The sequence below is a fragment of the Macaca nemestrina genome, chromosome 16, assembly GCF_043159975.1.
Source record: "Macaca nemestrina isolate mMacNem1 chromosome 16, mMacNem.hap1, whole genome shotgun sequence".
Taxonomy (NCBI): Eukaryota; Metazoa; Chordata; class Mammalia; order Primates; family Cercopithecidae; genus Macaca; species Macaca nemestrina.
In genome coordinates this window covers 85,598,628-85,615,685 of record NC_092140.1, presented here as the reverse complement: position 1 = coordinate 85,615,685, position 17,058 = coordinate 85,598,628, and the positions used below count along the sequence as shown (strand labels likewise).

The 17,058-nt window shown below is 41.2% G+C and overlaps 2 protein-coding genes across 5 annotated transcripts in view; one reads left to right on the top strand and one right to left on the bottom strand.

The window, feature by feature from the left end:
* The window catches only part of LOC105491738 (N-alpha-acetyltransferase 16, NatA auxiliary subunit), a 249,151-nt gene that overhangs the window by 62,258 nt on the left and 169,835 nt on the right, over positions 1–17,058 (top strand). The gene's annotated exons all lie outside the window — the stretch shown is intronic.
* Positions 830–8,039, bottom strand: LOC105491736 (kelch repeat and BTB domain containing 7). Its single transcript, XM_011758393.3, has one exon. The coding sequence runs from the start codon at positions 7,340–7,342 to the stop codon at positions 5,285–5,287; it is 2,058 nt and encodes a 685-aa protein (XP_011756695.1). The 5' UTR covers positions 7,343–8,039; the 3' UTR covers positions 830–5,284.

Sequence of the window (17,058 nt, the reverse complement as noted above, 5' to 3'; positions counted from 1 at the left end):
GAATAAACACTACCTTTTCCTTGCAGCTAGGTGTGGCCATGTAGTTAAGAGCTAGCCAGTGTCATGTGACCAGAAGTGATATGTACAATTTCCCTTATAGGACAGGGTCATGCCCTTCCAACACTCCCATCCTGATGGCTGGAATATGGACATGAGGGGGTGAACCATCTTGGACCATGTGAAACAGGGTAACACCCCAAGGGCAGTACAACAGGAAGATAACAAGCCTGGGTCTCAGATAACTTTGTAGATCAGGACCTACATAAAAGATTGGACTTTTATATGAGAAATCCATTTAAAGATATATAAGGTCTCTCTTGCGTACAACCAATTTATGTGCTAACTAATGTATAAAGTGAGAGAAAACCTCATCCTATGACATATTCTCTGTACTAATAAAGCCTTGAAGACATTGACACTCTGGATCAGGCTGTGCCTTGAGGTGAGAACCATTGCTATTTGCTAGGTTCCCCAAAATTAACAAATAATTTGTCCCTAAAAGAATATTCTTGATTAAGATACGGTGGGTCTGGCCGGGTGCGGTGGCTCACACCTGTAATCCCAGCACTTTGGGAGGCCGAGGTAGATGGATCACGAGGTCAGGAGTTTGAGACCAGCCTGGCCAATATGGTGAAACCCCGTCTCTGCTAAAAAAATTAGCCAGGCATGGTGGCACGCACCTGTAGTCCCAGCTACTCAGGAGGCTGAGGCAGAATTGCTTGAGCCTGGTAGGCAGAGGTGGCAGTGAGCTGAGATCATGCCACTGCACTCCAGCCTGGGTGACAGAGTGAGACTCCCATCTCAAAAAAAAAAAAAAAAAAAAAAAAGATATGGTGGGTCCAAGTAACCAAAATTGCTTTGGCAGTGACAGTGTAAAAGATCTCCATTGAGAGACTCCCCACAGAGTAGGAGAAAATGTCTCAGATGTGGAGGGAATAATATGCAACAATATCTGTTCCCTGCCTGCCCTGTGCCTTGGACCATGTTGAGTCCACAAGGGTAAAGTGACAAAGAGAAGCTGCTGGCAAGGGTCTAGGTGACAAAAGAGCCCAGAGTTAAGAAAAGGGTGTAAAACCTATTGCCTGTGAGGTACTCCTCTAAAATTTGGCAGCTTCTCTGAACAGTACCTTTTTGTTGTTTTTCATTTAAAAACTGTCTTGTATATACTTAATCCACTCTATAGTTCTCAAATAGATTATCAATTAATTCTCTTGGGATTGCTAGTCACCTTTTCTATAATTTTGCCTCCTAATACTTTCTGCTTTATTATATTTGCTATAACAAATATTCTTCTAAAATTAGTTGTAAAGATGAAACAGTGTTGAAGTTTCAAATAGATATGGGAAGTAGAGATGTGATGAAAGGATATTTACATTCTGGTTATCAGATTTTTGGATTTCAAAGACCAGTCGACTTTCTTTTAGTATTTAGGGGACTGATATAAGGCTGAAGAATTTTTACATTTCCAATTTTTGAACAGTGAAACAAATCTGATAGAATAATTTTTATTTTACAACTCATTCATTGTGTTTTATAGTTTTTCACTTCAGCACAAATTGGTAAAATAACATCGGGCAAAGCACTGGTTCCTGGTTTAATGAGCAGGGTTTAACAAATTGATTATATTTTTTGAGTACATTTACTATAGATCCCTTTCAGGTAGATGCACTTTTCCAATCACTTGTTTTCTTATTTATGAAGAGACAATGAACTTTTGCTACTAAGATGTATTTTTAATAATGAGCCATGGTGCCAATAGTTCGAAACATCTGAACCATGTATTTTGCTTTAAATCCTTATACACAGCCTTCTTGGACAATAATCGTATCACTTACATTTGTATAACACTTGAGTTTCAAAGCTTTCATATACACTACTGCACTTTATTCTTTGAATAGTTTACATTTTGTTATCCATTCTTCCATTACTCATCATGAGGAAATTAGAATTTCAGAAATGTCAGCTTTGCCTTCATTCTGAGGTACTAATTTTCACATTTCTTTCAGATGGTGAATGTATATTATTTCTTTTTTTATTTTTTTTCTTTTTATTTTTTTTGAGATGGAGTCTTGCTGTGTCGCCAGGCTGGAGTGCAGTGGCACGATCTCGGCTCACTGCAACCTCCGCCTTCCGGGTTCAGGTGATTCTCCTGCCTCAGCCTCCTAAGTAGCTGGGACTATGGGCGCACGCCACCACGCCCAGGTAATTTTTGTATTTTTAGTAGAGACGGTGTTTCACTGTGTTGGCCAGGATGGTCTTGATCTCTTGACCTTGTGATGTGCCCACCTTGGCCTCCCAAAGTGCTGGGATTACAGGCGTGAGCCACCACACCTGGCCATATATTATTTCTTTAGCCCTATTTTGGGAATTACTCCTTCACCCTACAAACATTTGAGCTACGTGTCTTGTGAAAAATGCAAATTTCTTTTTGTAGATATGTTCTTCAGACCTTGTCACAAGAGTTTTTACCCTTGGTGTGTGGATGAACTTCAGAAATGTCATTATACCCTTAAAATTATAAAATTAGGAACACAGGCATTTTCCTGAAGAATGGGTCAAAAGTTTTCATGATATTCTCTATTAAGATCCAGGCACCAAAACAGAACAACACTGCTCAACTAAAGGAGGTATGAGGGGCTATTATAATTTAATCCTAAAACTACATTTAAACAAGTTATTTGCTAAATTAGTCTTCTATTTTACCTTTTTGAAAACACCAGTATTACTTACTGTTTGAATTTAAAAGCATATGAAATAAAACTAAATCCTACCAATGGCAGTCCTACAAATGACATTATAGAAAGCATTTGTTAAACAATGTGCTGATTAATTGGAAAACTTAGAAAAGGATTCTTGTCATGAAGATATTTCAGCACTGCTAGTTCACAGCACAGGGAGAATTTTGTACATTTAGCAGAACCACTGAATTAGAAAGTCAGGAAACTTGGGTTCTAGTACCAGTTTTATTTATAACTAACCATGTACAAATCACTTATCTATAAAATAATGGTTAACATCTACTTCTTAATTCACAAATAGATCACAAAACCAAGATCCTTCCCAAGAAAACCTCACTGAAAACCACGACATTCCCACTATTTAGGCTAGGTTTTAACTCAAAGGTTAAGAACTCAAAGGCTGAGAAAGACAAACTGGAGCATTTGTCTTTTATTTACCAGTTGCATACCTTAATTCTGCAGATGGATAATCTGGTTGACATAAGCATTGCCATTTCTCAATTTTTACAAAACAAAAAGCTACCAACAAGAAGTTAAATGGTGAAGAAGAATTTGGCTCAAAAATAACACAACTGAGAAATAGCTTTGTATTAAGTGCAGTACTTATAACAGAATTTAGCTTTAGGTCACTAAAGCACATTTACGCTTTTGAAGAAACATGTATTGCTAGGGCAGGCATCTTACTTCACTAGAAATAACGTTAAACTTGTAGACTGTTCAAACGGCCAATCAAAATGACTAAGAAACATGATTGTGCGTTTTGTTTGTTTCTTTATCCTTTCTCTTCCCTTTTCGTTCAAAAATTCAGTTCCCCATCCTAGACCAGACTCCTGTCCTCTGCCAGGGTGTAAGAAAAGTTAGCATTCTGTCACTATAGAACATAGAAGAGGAATTAGCATGTTATTGAATAAAGAATCAGGAAGATAATTCTAATTGGGTATAGAAAAATGTATACACCATAAACATCTGTATATGTACACCACTTTTATATACGTATTGTGACAATCACATGTATTAATAAACCTTCAAAAGGTAAGCACCTATATTTTCTTGTAATTAACAATTTCAGTTTTGTGCAATTTAGTCTATATTTATGGACTTTCCCTTACATATGGTGACAGAGAGACTGAAACATGGTTCACAGAGAAACACAGAACATATACAAATCTCATAATAAAATAACCATGTATACCACTGTTTAGGGAAATATTTTAGAGGAAACATACTTTCACTACTGGCCCCAAACCCCGTTATTCACTTAGGTTCTTAAATGTCAACTTTTAATACAAAAATACCTTCAAGCTGATAAGAACATTCACAGTGACTTACAAAATGGACAATATTCCAATGCTACACAAAACAGTTTTATAATACACAGCTTAAAGTTTTAAAGTTCTTGGCTGGCACTTGATTTTTTTTTTATAGCTGATAGACATGATAACTACTGATCTGAATAAAATACCATTTTTAGCTTATATATATGTTCTAAACCATATTACCTCACAAAACAGTAAAGAATAAATCACTTTCTGATGGAGAATCCTCTAGGACAAACACCAAACCTATACAGCCAAAATATTTTAGGGAGGCAAATAAACATTTTAAGACAAGTCATGACCAGTGGATAAAAATTTGCATTACCCAATTATATGTCTAGGAATTGTTCTTCTGCGTCAATAAAGCATGTATTGGGCATAGATTAAAAATACAAACGTAAAAAGCAAGTTACCTTTTTTTTTGGTTTAGAAGGGTGTTTAATTCATGACATTACTAGAATGGGTGTTTTTTGGGAAAGAAAATTGGTCACATATACCAAATACACATTTTATATTCCAAAATAAAAACTGAGATTTATTTTAAAACAGTGGAATCCTTATTTTTATTTACTTATTTTTTACTTTCTGTGAGCTTGTGAGGCCATTCTGCACATTTATCAAAATGAAATCATTATTCAGTAACCTATATATATATATATATATATATATATATGCAATTCTTTTTCCTTTGTAGAAAACCAAAATAATTTTACAAACTATATTTAACTTAGAATATAAAGAACTGACTAGTGTAAAATTTTGAAAATCTACCACTTTATTTTGAAGGAAAGTATACATCCTTCAAAACTCCACCAACAATTCCTAGTCCAGTTTTCTATTGTACAGATTAAAAAGTTAAATTCCTTGTGGCACTAACCAAAACTTAAAAATTAACAGAAGACTGAATTAATTAAAAAAAAAAAAAGCATACTAACTAATCAAAACAATCCACTGTGCAATGAATATTTGAACAATGAAAAAAACCTACCAAGCATCCCAGTCAATTACATAGTTCTTGCTTCCATATTTTAATTTTGGACTTTCAGGAAGGTATATTATTAAACAGGTCGATTTTGTGGACTGTTTAAACCTTGTAGTATTTCAAAATATTACCCTTTCTAAACCAAATCTGTGGTCCTGGTCAACTTTTTTTTTTCCAAGAAAAAGAAAGGATATGTGTTTAAAATACATTCCGTAGCAGTAGAAACATCTTAGTGTCTCAAAATCTATTTACAAAGAACCCTGCTGATCCTGTGCATTTCGCTGAGGTGCTACTTGCACCCAGACTTCATCATCTGAAAAAGAACTTGAACTTCCTGACTCAGAGTCCAGCTCACTGAATCCATCTAAGTCCCATTCAGTACTAGACTCACTCCGTGCATCATCTTCCTCAGTAATAAAACTCTGACCAGGTTCAAGGCAGGAAGGATAAACACGGGCACAAAGGCAAATAAAGCCAGAGTCAAACTGCAAAAGGCCTAACATAGTACCTATATTAATCCACTGATCTTCCCTAGTATCATACTCATACACTGTTACTCGGTTCTTTTTCCATTGTGGGGTTGTAGAAGTGATGAGAAGCAACTTTCGGTCATGATTGACAATCTGGTAGTTGTGGGTCTCTGAATCCAAAGGAATATTACTAATCCGCCTCCATTCTCCCCTAGCTGGGTTGTAGACCTTCATGACTGGGATGTCACAGATACAATAGATTTCATCATTGAAGACACATGCTTCCTGAAAGTCACTGCGTTTAAGAGAAGCACAGTTCAGCCACATATTGTGGCTAGGATCATAGCAGAGCATGCGCTTACTGTTGACAGCATAAAGATAGTTCTGAACCACTATGAGTTCAAAGGAATAGAAGGAATGAGGGACAGGAGCCACCAATGCCCACTGGTTTCTCTGAACACTGTAGCATTCCACTTCCTTCAACTTAACTCCAGTAATAGGGTCTCGCCCCCCCAAAATGTAGATGTAGCCATTGAGATATGCCACATCCATGCCCTCACGACACAGCAAGCGATCTGCAAGTTGCTGCCAACTATTCTGAGCTGGTTTATACACCCAGAGGTCTTTCCTTGGCTGGGCAGCTAGATAGATGTCATGGTCTGGGGAGACACAGACAGCTGAGGAGGTAACAGTCTTAGTGTGAGCAAAGCTGGTCAAAGGTGATGGCATTGTGTAAATGTCCCCTGAGTAAGGGTCATAGCAGAGAAAGGGATCTCTGGGGTGTCCAAAGAAGATCACCATCTCCTTGGCACACATACCCAGTCTCTGGGGTGGATTTTCTGCTGCAGATACAAGAGAGTTGCTGCTGCTACTGCTGCTGCTGCTGCTGTTTGGCACTGGCACCAGAGACTTGTACAACAGGTCACCATAGCGCATCTGCAGGGCCCCTTCAATAACGTCCAGGCAGTACTTCTTCACGATGGGCTTGGTCAGCAGTCCTTCTAAGTAGTCCTGATCTTCTTCAGTGAAGTGCATCCAGCGCACGCACTTGAAGACTTCCGCAGCACTGGGACCCCGCTCCTTGGGAGCAGCCTCCAGCCACTGCACAGCTACATGGCACACAGTCCGCTCACTCTCTATGTCCAGACTATCCAAGCGCAGGACAGCCAGCAGCTGGGCCAGGGTCAGATCTGCTAGAGTCTCTTCCCGAATTGAACCCATTCGGCTGAGCTGCTTGAAGTTCTGAGCTATATAGGACTGGGCCTGAGATCGAAGCTTATGATGGTCGAAGGCGTCTGCAAACTTGAGGATGGCGGTGCAGTTGGTCAGGTCAAGACGTCGGGCTAAGAAGGAGGCACAGGCTTCCCGCACATACTCCAGTTGCAGCATGTCGGAGGCCGCGTACAGGCGCTGCACATTGGCCTCGCTGAGAGACACACGACCCGTGTAGCAGTAGTCGACCAACACCTCGAAGGACTCGGCGTCCACATCGTGCATGGTCACGCTGGCCTGCTGGCTCTCGTACATGCCACCTGTGAACATGCTCTTGAAGTAGGGACACGCAGCTGCTAGCACGTTGCGATTGCAGGAAAAGAGGCGACCCGTGCCAGGCCCGCTGCCAGGCGTCACCACCTCGATGGTCACATCACACAGCAGCCGCGCGTCGTAGAAAGACTTGAGCTGTGCCAGCAGGGCTGCAGAATGGGCCGTGTCCTTTAATTCCTCTGGACCCGTGAAAAAGGCCGAAACCGAGGGCTTGGAAATCCTCTTGGGCCGCCTCCCACCGCGGGGGCTGGCGAGGCGGCGAGAGCGCGGGGCGTCTTCCCGGGACTGCATGGTGGAGATGGCGACGGGCGCTGATAGCGAGAAAGGCTGCCGGACCCGGCTCTGGCTCCTCCTCAACCTTCCCTCGCAGACGCTAAGACAAGCCGCGTCCTGGAACAGACTGCGGCACGGGCCGCACTTCTGAATTCAGCCCTAGCCCGCGGTGAGGCCTCCCTTTATTGCGTAGACAGTGGCTGACTCACCCTCTCTCACTCCCGCGCCCTTTCTCCGCCTCCGCTCGCCCTCACAGGACCCGCTGGCTTGGAGCCGCGGAAGGCCCCACTGCCGCGCTGGCGATCCCGCTAGGCGCCCAGGAGAACTACCGCTTCCAGGTTGCCTTTCGCGCCCCGAGGCCTGCTGGGGCTCTCGGACGGCCGGGCGGGGACAGAGGGAAAGAAACCGCTTTGCATGTTGGGAGTAGTAGTTTGTGTAATATCGCGAGCTTTCCTTTCGCTGACTGCCCTAACAGTAGAAATTAATTCTGGATATGATGGTGAAGTGACGATGTCTCACTATTGTTGTCCAGGCTGGTCTTGAACTCCTGAGGGCTCAAATTATCCTCCTGCCTCTGCCTCTCAAAGTGCTGGAATTACAGGCGTGAGCCACCGGGCCCTGCCAGTATTTCATAGGGTTTTGTGTGATTGAATGATACGTTACATAGGATACTTAGATACATGTATTTTTTTGGTTAGAAGAATAATAAAGCGTTACCCCGTGCCTAGAATGTAGCCAATAATTGTTAGATTCTCTTTTATAATTTATGATAAATGAGGCACCCACTAATTTGAAACCAAAAAATTTTTAAAATTTTTAAAATTATTTTAAACTGCAAAATTTTACAAAGAACTTAGTTTTTAATTTTTATTCTTTTGAAGGATTTTGAAGGGCATTAACTATTTTCAATGTTAAATGGTACGTATTGGCCTTGTTTAATAAGGATGTCTTAGACAACTAGGTTGAGGTCCTAAAGAACGGTGTTAATAGATGGCCTCAAATATGCAAATTGGGCATATAAAAATAGATTATTTGCTACTCTCACTAACATTTCATCTCTGGGGAGCAGGAATATTTTCATTAAGCTCCAAATATGAGTGTTTTCAAGTCGTCTAATACAGCCTCTTTCACTGCCATTCCACATATCAATTAACAGATTCTGTAATTGCCTTTATTAAGGAGTTTTAGGGAGTATTTAACTCAAAATATTTCAAGAAACAGACTTTGTTCTGTACAAAAGCACGTGATTCTCAGAATTCAGCATTAGTACATGCCCTGACATTCCTTGAATTAACATACAGTATAGCCTATGCTTTACAAAAGTCTTTTATATTTGCATTGATCAACAGTTAAATAATCAAAATCAAGTATTAGAGATTTGAGGCAGGAAAATAGGGTCTGGAGGCAGGGAACATAAGGCCGATTCACACTTTAGCTATAACAAGAAATATCCTCTCCATAGGGTGTATGCCGAGTAAATGAGTTTGTAACTTTAATTGATTCTCTTCGTTTACATAGGGTATACACCAAGTAACCAGTGGAATCCTCTAGAGGGTATTTAACCCTCCAGGAATTCTGTAACAGGGCCCTTGAGCCCTGTGCTGGGCCTGCGCCCACACTGGAGTGTACTTTCATTTTCAGTACATCTCTGATTTTGTTGTTTCATTCTTTCCTTGCTTTGTTTATGTGTTTCTTCCAATTCTTTGTCCAAAACGCCAAGAACCTGGACACCCTCCACTGGTAACAGATTGACTTTTTCAGATAACTTTTATTACAAAACCAGTGACTGCTCCTGCTGCTAGTTTATATTACCATAACCCAATAAAGAAAATCATCAGTATTATATGCATGTATGGATAACACATTACAAGAGAAAAACTTTCAAATTGTTTTTCTGTTATCAGCTGAAGTCCACTGGAAATCCTCTAGGGTAGACACATTAAATTAAGTCAGCCTCTGGGCTCCAATATCTCCTCTGTAAATAAAAAGAGATGTTAGACATCCCTCAGATACACCAGAGGGAATTAAGTCAGTCATTATTAGTAACAATGATTGTTTTCTCACTTGCAGTGAACAACCAGCTAGGGAAAAAAGCCTTTTTTCTTTTCTTTTCTTTTCTTTTTTTTTTTTTTTTTTTTTTTGAGATGGGGTCTCACCCTGTCACCCAGGTTGGAGTGCAGTGGCACCATAATAGCTCACTGCAGCCTCGAACTCCAGGGCTCAAGCAATACTTCGGCTTCAGCCTCCCAAGTAGCTAGGACTGTAGATGCATGCCACCATACCCAGTTAATGTTTTAAAAAAAATTATAGATGGGGTCTCACTATCCTGCCAGCCTAGTCTGGCACTCTTCCTGCCTGAGCCTCTAAGTTGCTGCAATTACAGGCATGAGCCACATGACCAGCACAGGAATGGCCATTTAAAAAAACTTCTTAGAATGTTGGTAAAATACACATAACACTAAATTTAACCATTTAAAATTTTTCAGTGTATAGTTCTTTAGCATTAAATATATTCACACGGTTTTGCAACTATCACAAAACTGAAGCTCTGTACCCATTAAACAATAACTCTCTAGTCCCCCACTTCTGGCAACTGCCATTCTACTCTTTGTCTCTATGAATTTGACTACTCTAGGTACCTCATATAGGCAGTGACTGATTTTTACCTTCCTTATATCTCCTCTTACTGCGTTATTTGCCTTAGGTTACCTGTCACACAATTGAAAATATCTATTAGCCACTATTCGCTAAGGTCTAGATCTATGTGCTGTCCCATAAAACTTGGAAATATTTTATATCTGTGCTGGCTGATACAGTAGCCAGAAGCCACATGTAGCTCTTGAGTACGTGAAATGTGGCTAGTGCAACTGAGGAATTAAATTTAAAATTTTAGAAATACAGCATGATATACCATTGCAATTCAATGAAGAAAGAAAATTCTTTTCAACAAACGTTATTGGAACAACTGGATCAAGAATGTAAGACAAAAAGTTGCCCTTGCCCCTACCTTACACCATAAGCAAAAGATTAATTCAAAATTTCTCTTAATACTAAATGGAAAAGTGGAAACTATAAAGCTTCAAAAAGAAAACATAGGGCCAGGCGCGGTGTGATCCCAGCACTTTGGGAGGCCGAGGTGGGAGGATCACGAGGTCAGCAGATTGAGACCATCCTGGCTAACACAGTGAAACCCCGTCTCTACTAAAAATTCAAAATAATTAGCCGGGCGTGGTGGCGGGCACCTGTAGCCCCAGCTACTTGGCAGGAGAATGGCGTGAACCTGGGAGGCGGAGCTTGCAGTGAGCCGAGATGGTGCCACTGCACTCCAGCCTGGGCGACCGAGTGAGACTCTGTCTCAAAAAAAAAAAAAGAAAAGAAAACATAGAAGACTATGGAAGACTATAGCTTTGCGGTTGGCAAAGTTTTCTTGGGACACCAAAAACACAGGTCATAAAAAAAAGACATAGTGATTTTCAACAAAATTACAAGCTGCTGCCTACGGAAAGGCAGTGAAAACAACAAAAGATAAACCATAGACTGGGAAAAAATATTGGTAACATGTATACCCAGTGACCAATGCAAATTAAATTCACAATGAGAAAACACTGAATACCCGAATGGCTAAACTTAAAAACATCAATGATACTGTATATTGGTGGAGATATGGAGCCATTGGAACTCTCTTACGCTAATAATAGGAGTATAAATTGGTACAACCACATTAGAAAACTCTTTTGTAGTTTGTTTTAATGTTAAACCCCCTGTAATTTAACTCTCAGGCAGTGCCCCAGGGAAATGAAAACATATATCCACAAAAACACTGTGTAAGTATCTTCATGATAGTGTTAATGACAAAGCTGGTCCTGTGAAGATATTTTTCCCTGTTCTATGTCATGAAGCCAAGATGCGAAACTGAAAGTGAGCATCAAGCAGTGCAGGTTTTATTCCATGGCCGTGGAATTGAGAAGCAGGAGCATGGCTCACAAATCAATTTCTCAGCTTTTGAGAGCTTCCCAGCCCCGATGCCCCGATATAGGGCATCTTTAATGAAGAGGATGGGTATTAAAAGCAAGGGGTGGGGCTGGGCACAGTGGCTCACACCTGTAATTCCAGCACTTTGGGAGGCCGAGGCGGGCAGATCGCTTGAGCCCAGGAGTTCCAGATCAGCCTGGGGAACATGGTGAAACCCCATCTCTACTAAAATACAAAAATTAGCTGGGTGTGGTGATGGACACCTGTAACCCCAGCTACTCAGGAGGCTGAGACAGGAGAATCACTTGAATCCGGGAGGCGGAGTTTGCAGTGAGCCCTGATCACACCACTGCACTCCAGCCTGGCCGACAGAGCAAGACTCCGTCTCAAAAAAGAAAAAGCAAGGGGAGGAATATTCGTGTTTTTTCTTGGCATGTGTGAAGAACTCGGAAACCAGAGTGCCACATTACTTTTTGTCCTTTTATGGTTTCTTCTGATCATTGTCATGGTGATTGTCAACTGTCATGCAGCTGACAGGAGTGTCATTTAACATAGAGATTAGATCATAATGAAGTTAGAAGTTCTTCAGAGGTCAAGTGAGCTGACATCTTGGATCCCACCAGTCTTTGCCAGCTTGGTCACAATGGGGAACTTCTGATCTCAGGCATAAGCAGAGTTAAGGTAGAGTAGAAATTCACTTAGGTCACTAAGCATTATGTTGGATAACAGTAGCTTTATCCATAGCATCCAAAAGTAGAAACAATCCAAATATACATCAACAGGAGAATGAAAAAAATTGTAGCAAATGTATTAGTTCGTTTTCATGCAGCTGATAAAGACATACCCGAGACTGGGTAATTTATAGAGAAAAAGAGGTTTAATGGACTCACAGTTTCTACATGGCTAGGGAGGCCTCACAATCATGGCAGAAGGTGAAAGGCATATCTTACATGGCGGCCAGCAAGAGAGAATGAGAAAAAATATTGGGCCAAGCAAAGAGGGAAAACCCCTTATAAAACCGTCAGATCTTGTGAAACTTATTCACTACCACAAGAACAGTATGGAGGAAACTGCCCCATGATTCAATTATCTCCCACCGGGTCTCTCCTACAACACGTGGGAATTACGGGAGCTACAATTCAAGATGAGATTTGGGTGAGGACACAGCCAAACCATATCAGCATATTCCTACAGTGTAAAAGTACTCAGAAATAAGAAAGAAACAACCTCTGATATACAATAATGTGGATGGTTCTCAAAAATTTTATGTTGAGCAAAAGAAGCCAGATACACAAGAGTACACACTGTATGACCATTTGTGTGAAGTTCCAGAACACTGAAAATAAGCTTTGATGAATAAAAATCATAATAGAGGCTTCCTCTCTTGGGTAAGGGGTAGTGGGGAGGTGGAAAATTGCTAGACTGACTAGAAAGGAACATGAGAAAATGTCTGGGGCTGATGCAAATGTTTTCTTCTAGATTGGGCTGGTGGTTACATGTGTGAATGCAATTTCTAAACTCAATAAACTACTCTTCAGACCTGTGCATTTTATGTACTGTAATTATCCTCTCAGGAACAGCCACTTTATAACTGTTGGCATTAAATAAAATTGCAGAATTCTTTACCAGGAGGTTATTATGACGATAGTTCAGTCATAAAGCAAGGTTCCTCTCCTCTAGAGGTGTTTGGGCCAACATTGGTCCAATTCATACAAATTATATCAACAGATGTGGTCTTCCATACACCTGGAACTTGAGTGCCTCTGGGTAATCTTCAAGGATTTCAGCATACTGCAGTCTTTCAAATTTGTAAAGTATCTGAGTGCCTAGCATTATATTCAAGTATTTTCCATTTTTGCCACAACTGTATTAGTAACATACTCCTTATTATCTGTGGTCCCTCAAGTTTTCTTGTAATTTACATAATCCTCTACAATAGAATCCACAATCTTCCCGGCAGGAAGATAAAGCTGTTTTTGTTTGGTCATTATGTCTCACTCATCAAAAAAACATGTTTTAGTTCTTCAGAAATCTTTAACTTCAACTCTGTTCATGAGTGTTTTCAACAGTGGCATCTACTGGGGCTCTTTTGAGGAGGCTGAGCTATGTCATTGGTACTTCTCCATTTCCATTTCCACGTGATTTCCACATTTTTCCCTTGCAGACCAGATGTCTTCTTTGCTGGGGCAGCCCCTCTCCTCTTCTCCTGTGAATTTTGTTCCTGATTTGCTTCTCCAAGTTCTCCCTGTTTCTACAGATTGGTGTTCATGTACCTGAGTACTCTACTTTTTGGAGCCCATTCATTCCAATTTTCATCCCAACCACCCGTAATGTATAAAGTATTTCACTTGTTTGTCCTTGATGGCAACTTTTACATACTTTGCTTCATAAAGAGGCCCATGAAAGCAAAGCACCTACTCACTTCAGAGTTTAGGCTTCAGTGCCATTTGTAAGTGATAACCCCGACTCCCTTCTCCTACCTCACCCAGCTACTGCTCCCTATGCTGTACCCCATCCAACTCAGCGTCAGGTAGGCTGTCAGGCACTGCCAGCTGTACAGCCTGGGCCCATTAGTATTGTTTTTACTTTGATTTTTAAGTAGAGTCTACAAACTGTTCACGCCTTTATTTCTGTATTCAAAATGATTTCTGCTATGGTTTGACTGCCCCTTCCAAAACTCATGTTGAAACATAATCCCCAATGTGGCAGTATTGAGAGGTGGGGCCTTTAGTAGGTGATTGAATCACAGAGCTCTGCCCTCATGAATGGATTAATCCACTCATGGGTTAATGGGTTAACAGGTTAATGGATTAATAGAATAATGAGTTAATGGATTAATGAGTTACCATGGGAAACGAACTGGTGACTTTGTAAGAAGAGGGACCGGAGCTAGCAGGCTCAACTCCCCCTCTCAGGTGATACCTTGTACTGCCTCGGGACTTTGCAAATTACACACCAGCAAGAAGGCCCTCGCCAAACATGGCTCCTTGACCTTGGATTTCTCAGCTTCAAGAACTGTAAGAAATAAATTCCTTTTCCTGTTGTTGTTTTGAGACAGTCTTGCTCTGTCACCCAGGCTGGAGTGTAGTGGTGTGATCTTGGCTCACTGCAACCTCCACCTCGAGGGTTTAAGCGATTGTCCTGCCTCAGCCTCCTGAGTAGCTAGCATTACAGGGGTGCACCACCACGCCGAGCTAATTTTTTTGTATTTTTAGTAGAGATGTCACAATATTGACCAGGCTGGTCTTGAACTCCTGGCCTCAAGTGATCTGCCCATCTCGGCCTCCCAAAGTACTGGGATTACAGGCGTGAGCCACCACGCCTGGCCAAATTCCTTTTCTTTATAAGTTACCCAGTTACAGGTATTCTGGTATGTGCAACAGAAAATGGACTAATATAATTCCACATTGCCTTTAGTCATTGGCTGCATGAGAGTTTTTATGGGTCCACTCTCCCCTACCTCAGTTGGAGGGTACCTAGTGAGCGGGCTGCCTTAGGACGTGACTTCTGTTCCACATTATTTGATAGCAGCTAACTTGTTTCAAACCTGTTATACACCATTTTTGTTTGTTTGTTTGTTTGTTTTTTGAGACAGAGTCTCGCTCTGTCACCCAGGCTGGAGTGCAGCAGCGTGATCTCGGCTCACTGCAAGCTCCACCTCCCAGGTTCACACCATTCTCCTGCCTCAGCCTCCTGAGTAGCTGGGACTACAGGTGCCCGCCGCCACACCTGGCTAGTTTTTTTTTTTTTTTTTTGTATTTTTAGTAGAGACAGGGTTTCACCGTGTTAGCCAGGATGGTCTCTATCTCCTGACCTTGTGATCCGCCTGCCTCGGCCTCCCAAAGTGCTGGGATTATGGGTGTGAGCCACTGCACCTGGCCTACCTTTTTTGTTTGTTTTTGTTTTGTTTTGTTTTTTAAGAGATAGGGTCTCGTTACATTCCCCAGGCTGGTCTCAAATTCCTGAACTCAAGCGATTATCCCACCTAACCCTCTTAACTTTTAATTTTATTATTTAAAAACCTGTATTGAAGTATAGCATACACTATCTGGACATGGTGGTGCAGGCCTCTAGTCCCAGCAACTCAGGACACCGAGGTGGGAGGATTGCTTGAGCCTGAAAGATGGAGGTTGCAGTGGGCTGGGCTCATGCCACTGCACTCCAGCCTGGGCAACAAAGCGAGACCCTGTCTCAAAAAAAACAGATGAAGTATAGCATACATATATACACAGAAAATGGGACAAATAAAGATTGTAAATACAATGAATTATCACAAAATAAATACACCTGTGTAACCTCTGCTCCTCTGCTCAGGTCAAGAAATAGAACATTATCAGCATCCCAGAGGCTCCACTTCCCCAGCTCCAACCCAAGTGCCCCTAATTGCCATTGTGCATCACAAGATGATATTTAAATATATCATTTAAATATCATTTTAAAAAATAATTTCTTTTAATTTTTTGACTGTCAGTAGTAGTTTGTTGATCCTAAGTTGCTTGACTCCATTTCAAATTCAATTTAAAATATATCTAAAGTATACTTTGATATAAAGTTTATTATTCCTTGATATTCTAAAGATGTTATGCATATGAGACAATAAATTTTGGCTTTTCAGATTTTTGACAAGAATCTTGACATAGTTTTGGCTTCTATTTTCATTTCCTAACCTTTTTCTATTAACAGTTAAAAGATGTCAAGTTGATTTCCATACATTGGGAAACTAATAGGTCTATCTTAGTGAAGCAGGATTACGAGTTTAATTAAATTTCACTGTATGAAAATCATGTGTAGAACAATTAAAAATACTTAATAATTGAGTAATAGATGTCCTGGATTCTTGCTACTCCAAGTGTTGTTTGTGGGCCAGTAGTATCCACTCTTATCTGGGAGCTTGGTAGAAATGCAGAATCACAGGCCCTAGACAGGCCCTAGATCTCTATCTCTTTCTGCTTCTCTCTCTTTTTTTTTTTTTGAGACAGAGTCTCGCTCTGTCACCCAGACTGGAGTGCAATGGCATGATCTCAGCTCACTGAAACCTCTGCCTCTCGGGTTTGAGCAATTCTCCTGCCTCAGCCTCCCAAGTAGCTGGGATTACAGGTGTGCGCCACCATGCCTGGCTAATTTTTGTATTTTTAGTAGAGATGGGGTTTCACCATGTTGGCCAGGCTGGTTGTGAACTCCTGACCTCGTGATCCACCCGCCTCAGCCTCCCATGTGAGCCACCGTGCCTGGCCCTTTGTTTTTTTTTTTTTTTATACAGAGTCTCGCTTTGTCACTCAAGCTGGAGTGCAGTAGTGCCATCATAGCTTACTGCAGCCTCAACCTTTGGGGCTCAAGTGGTCTTCCCACCTCAGCCTCTCAAGTGGCTGGGACACACCACCACACCCAGCTGGTTTTTAAATTTTTTTGTGGAGATGGAGTCTCACTATGTTGCCCAGACTGGCCTCAAACTGCTGATCTCAGGTGATTCGCCTGCCTCGGCCTCCCAAGGTGTTGGGATTATAGGCGTGAGCCACCACGCCCAGCCAAGAACATCACCATTTTGTAACTCCCAATACAACAGCTGACTCAGGCAAAGCAAGAATCATTAATTGATGTTAAATCCATGAAATAAAAGGTAGGTGTATCAGTTACGTATTGTGGCCTATTTAGCAGCTGGAAACAACAAACATTAATCAACTTATAGTTTCCAAGGGATCAGGTTATCATGGAGCAGCTTAGGGAGTTACTGCTGGCTCAAGGTCTCTCCCCCCGAAATTATA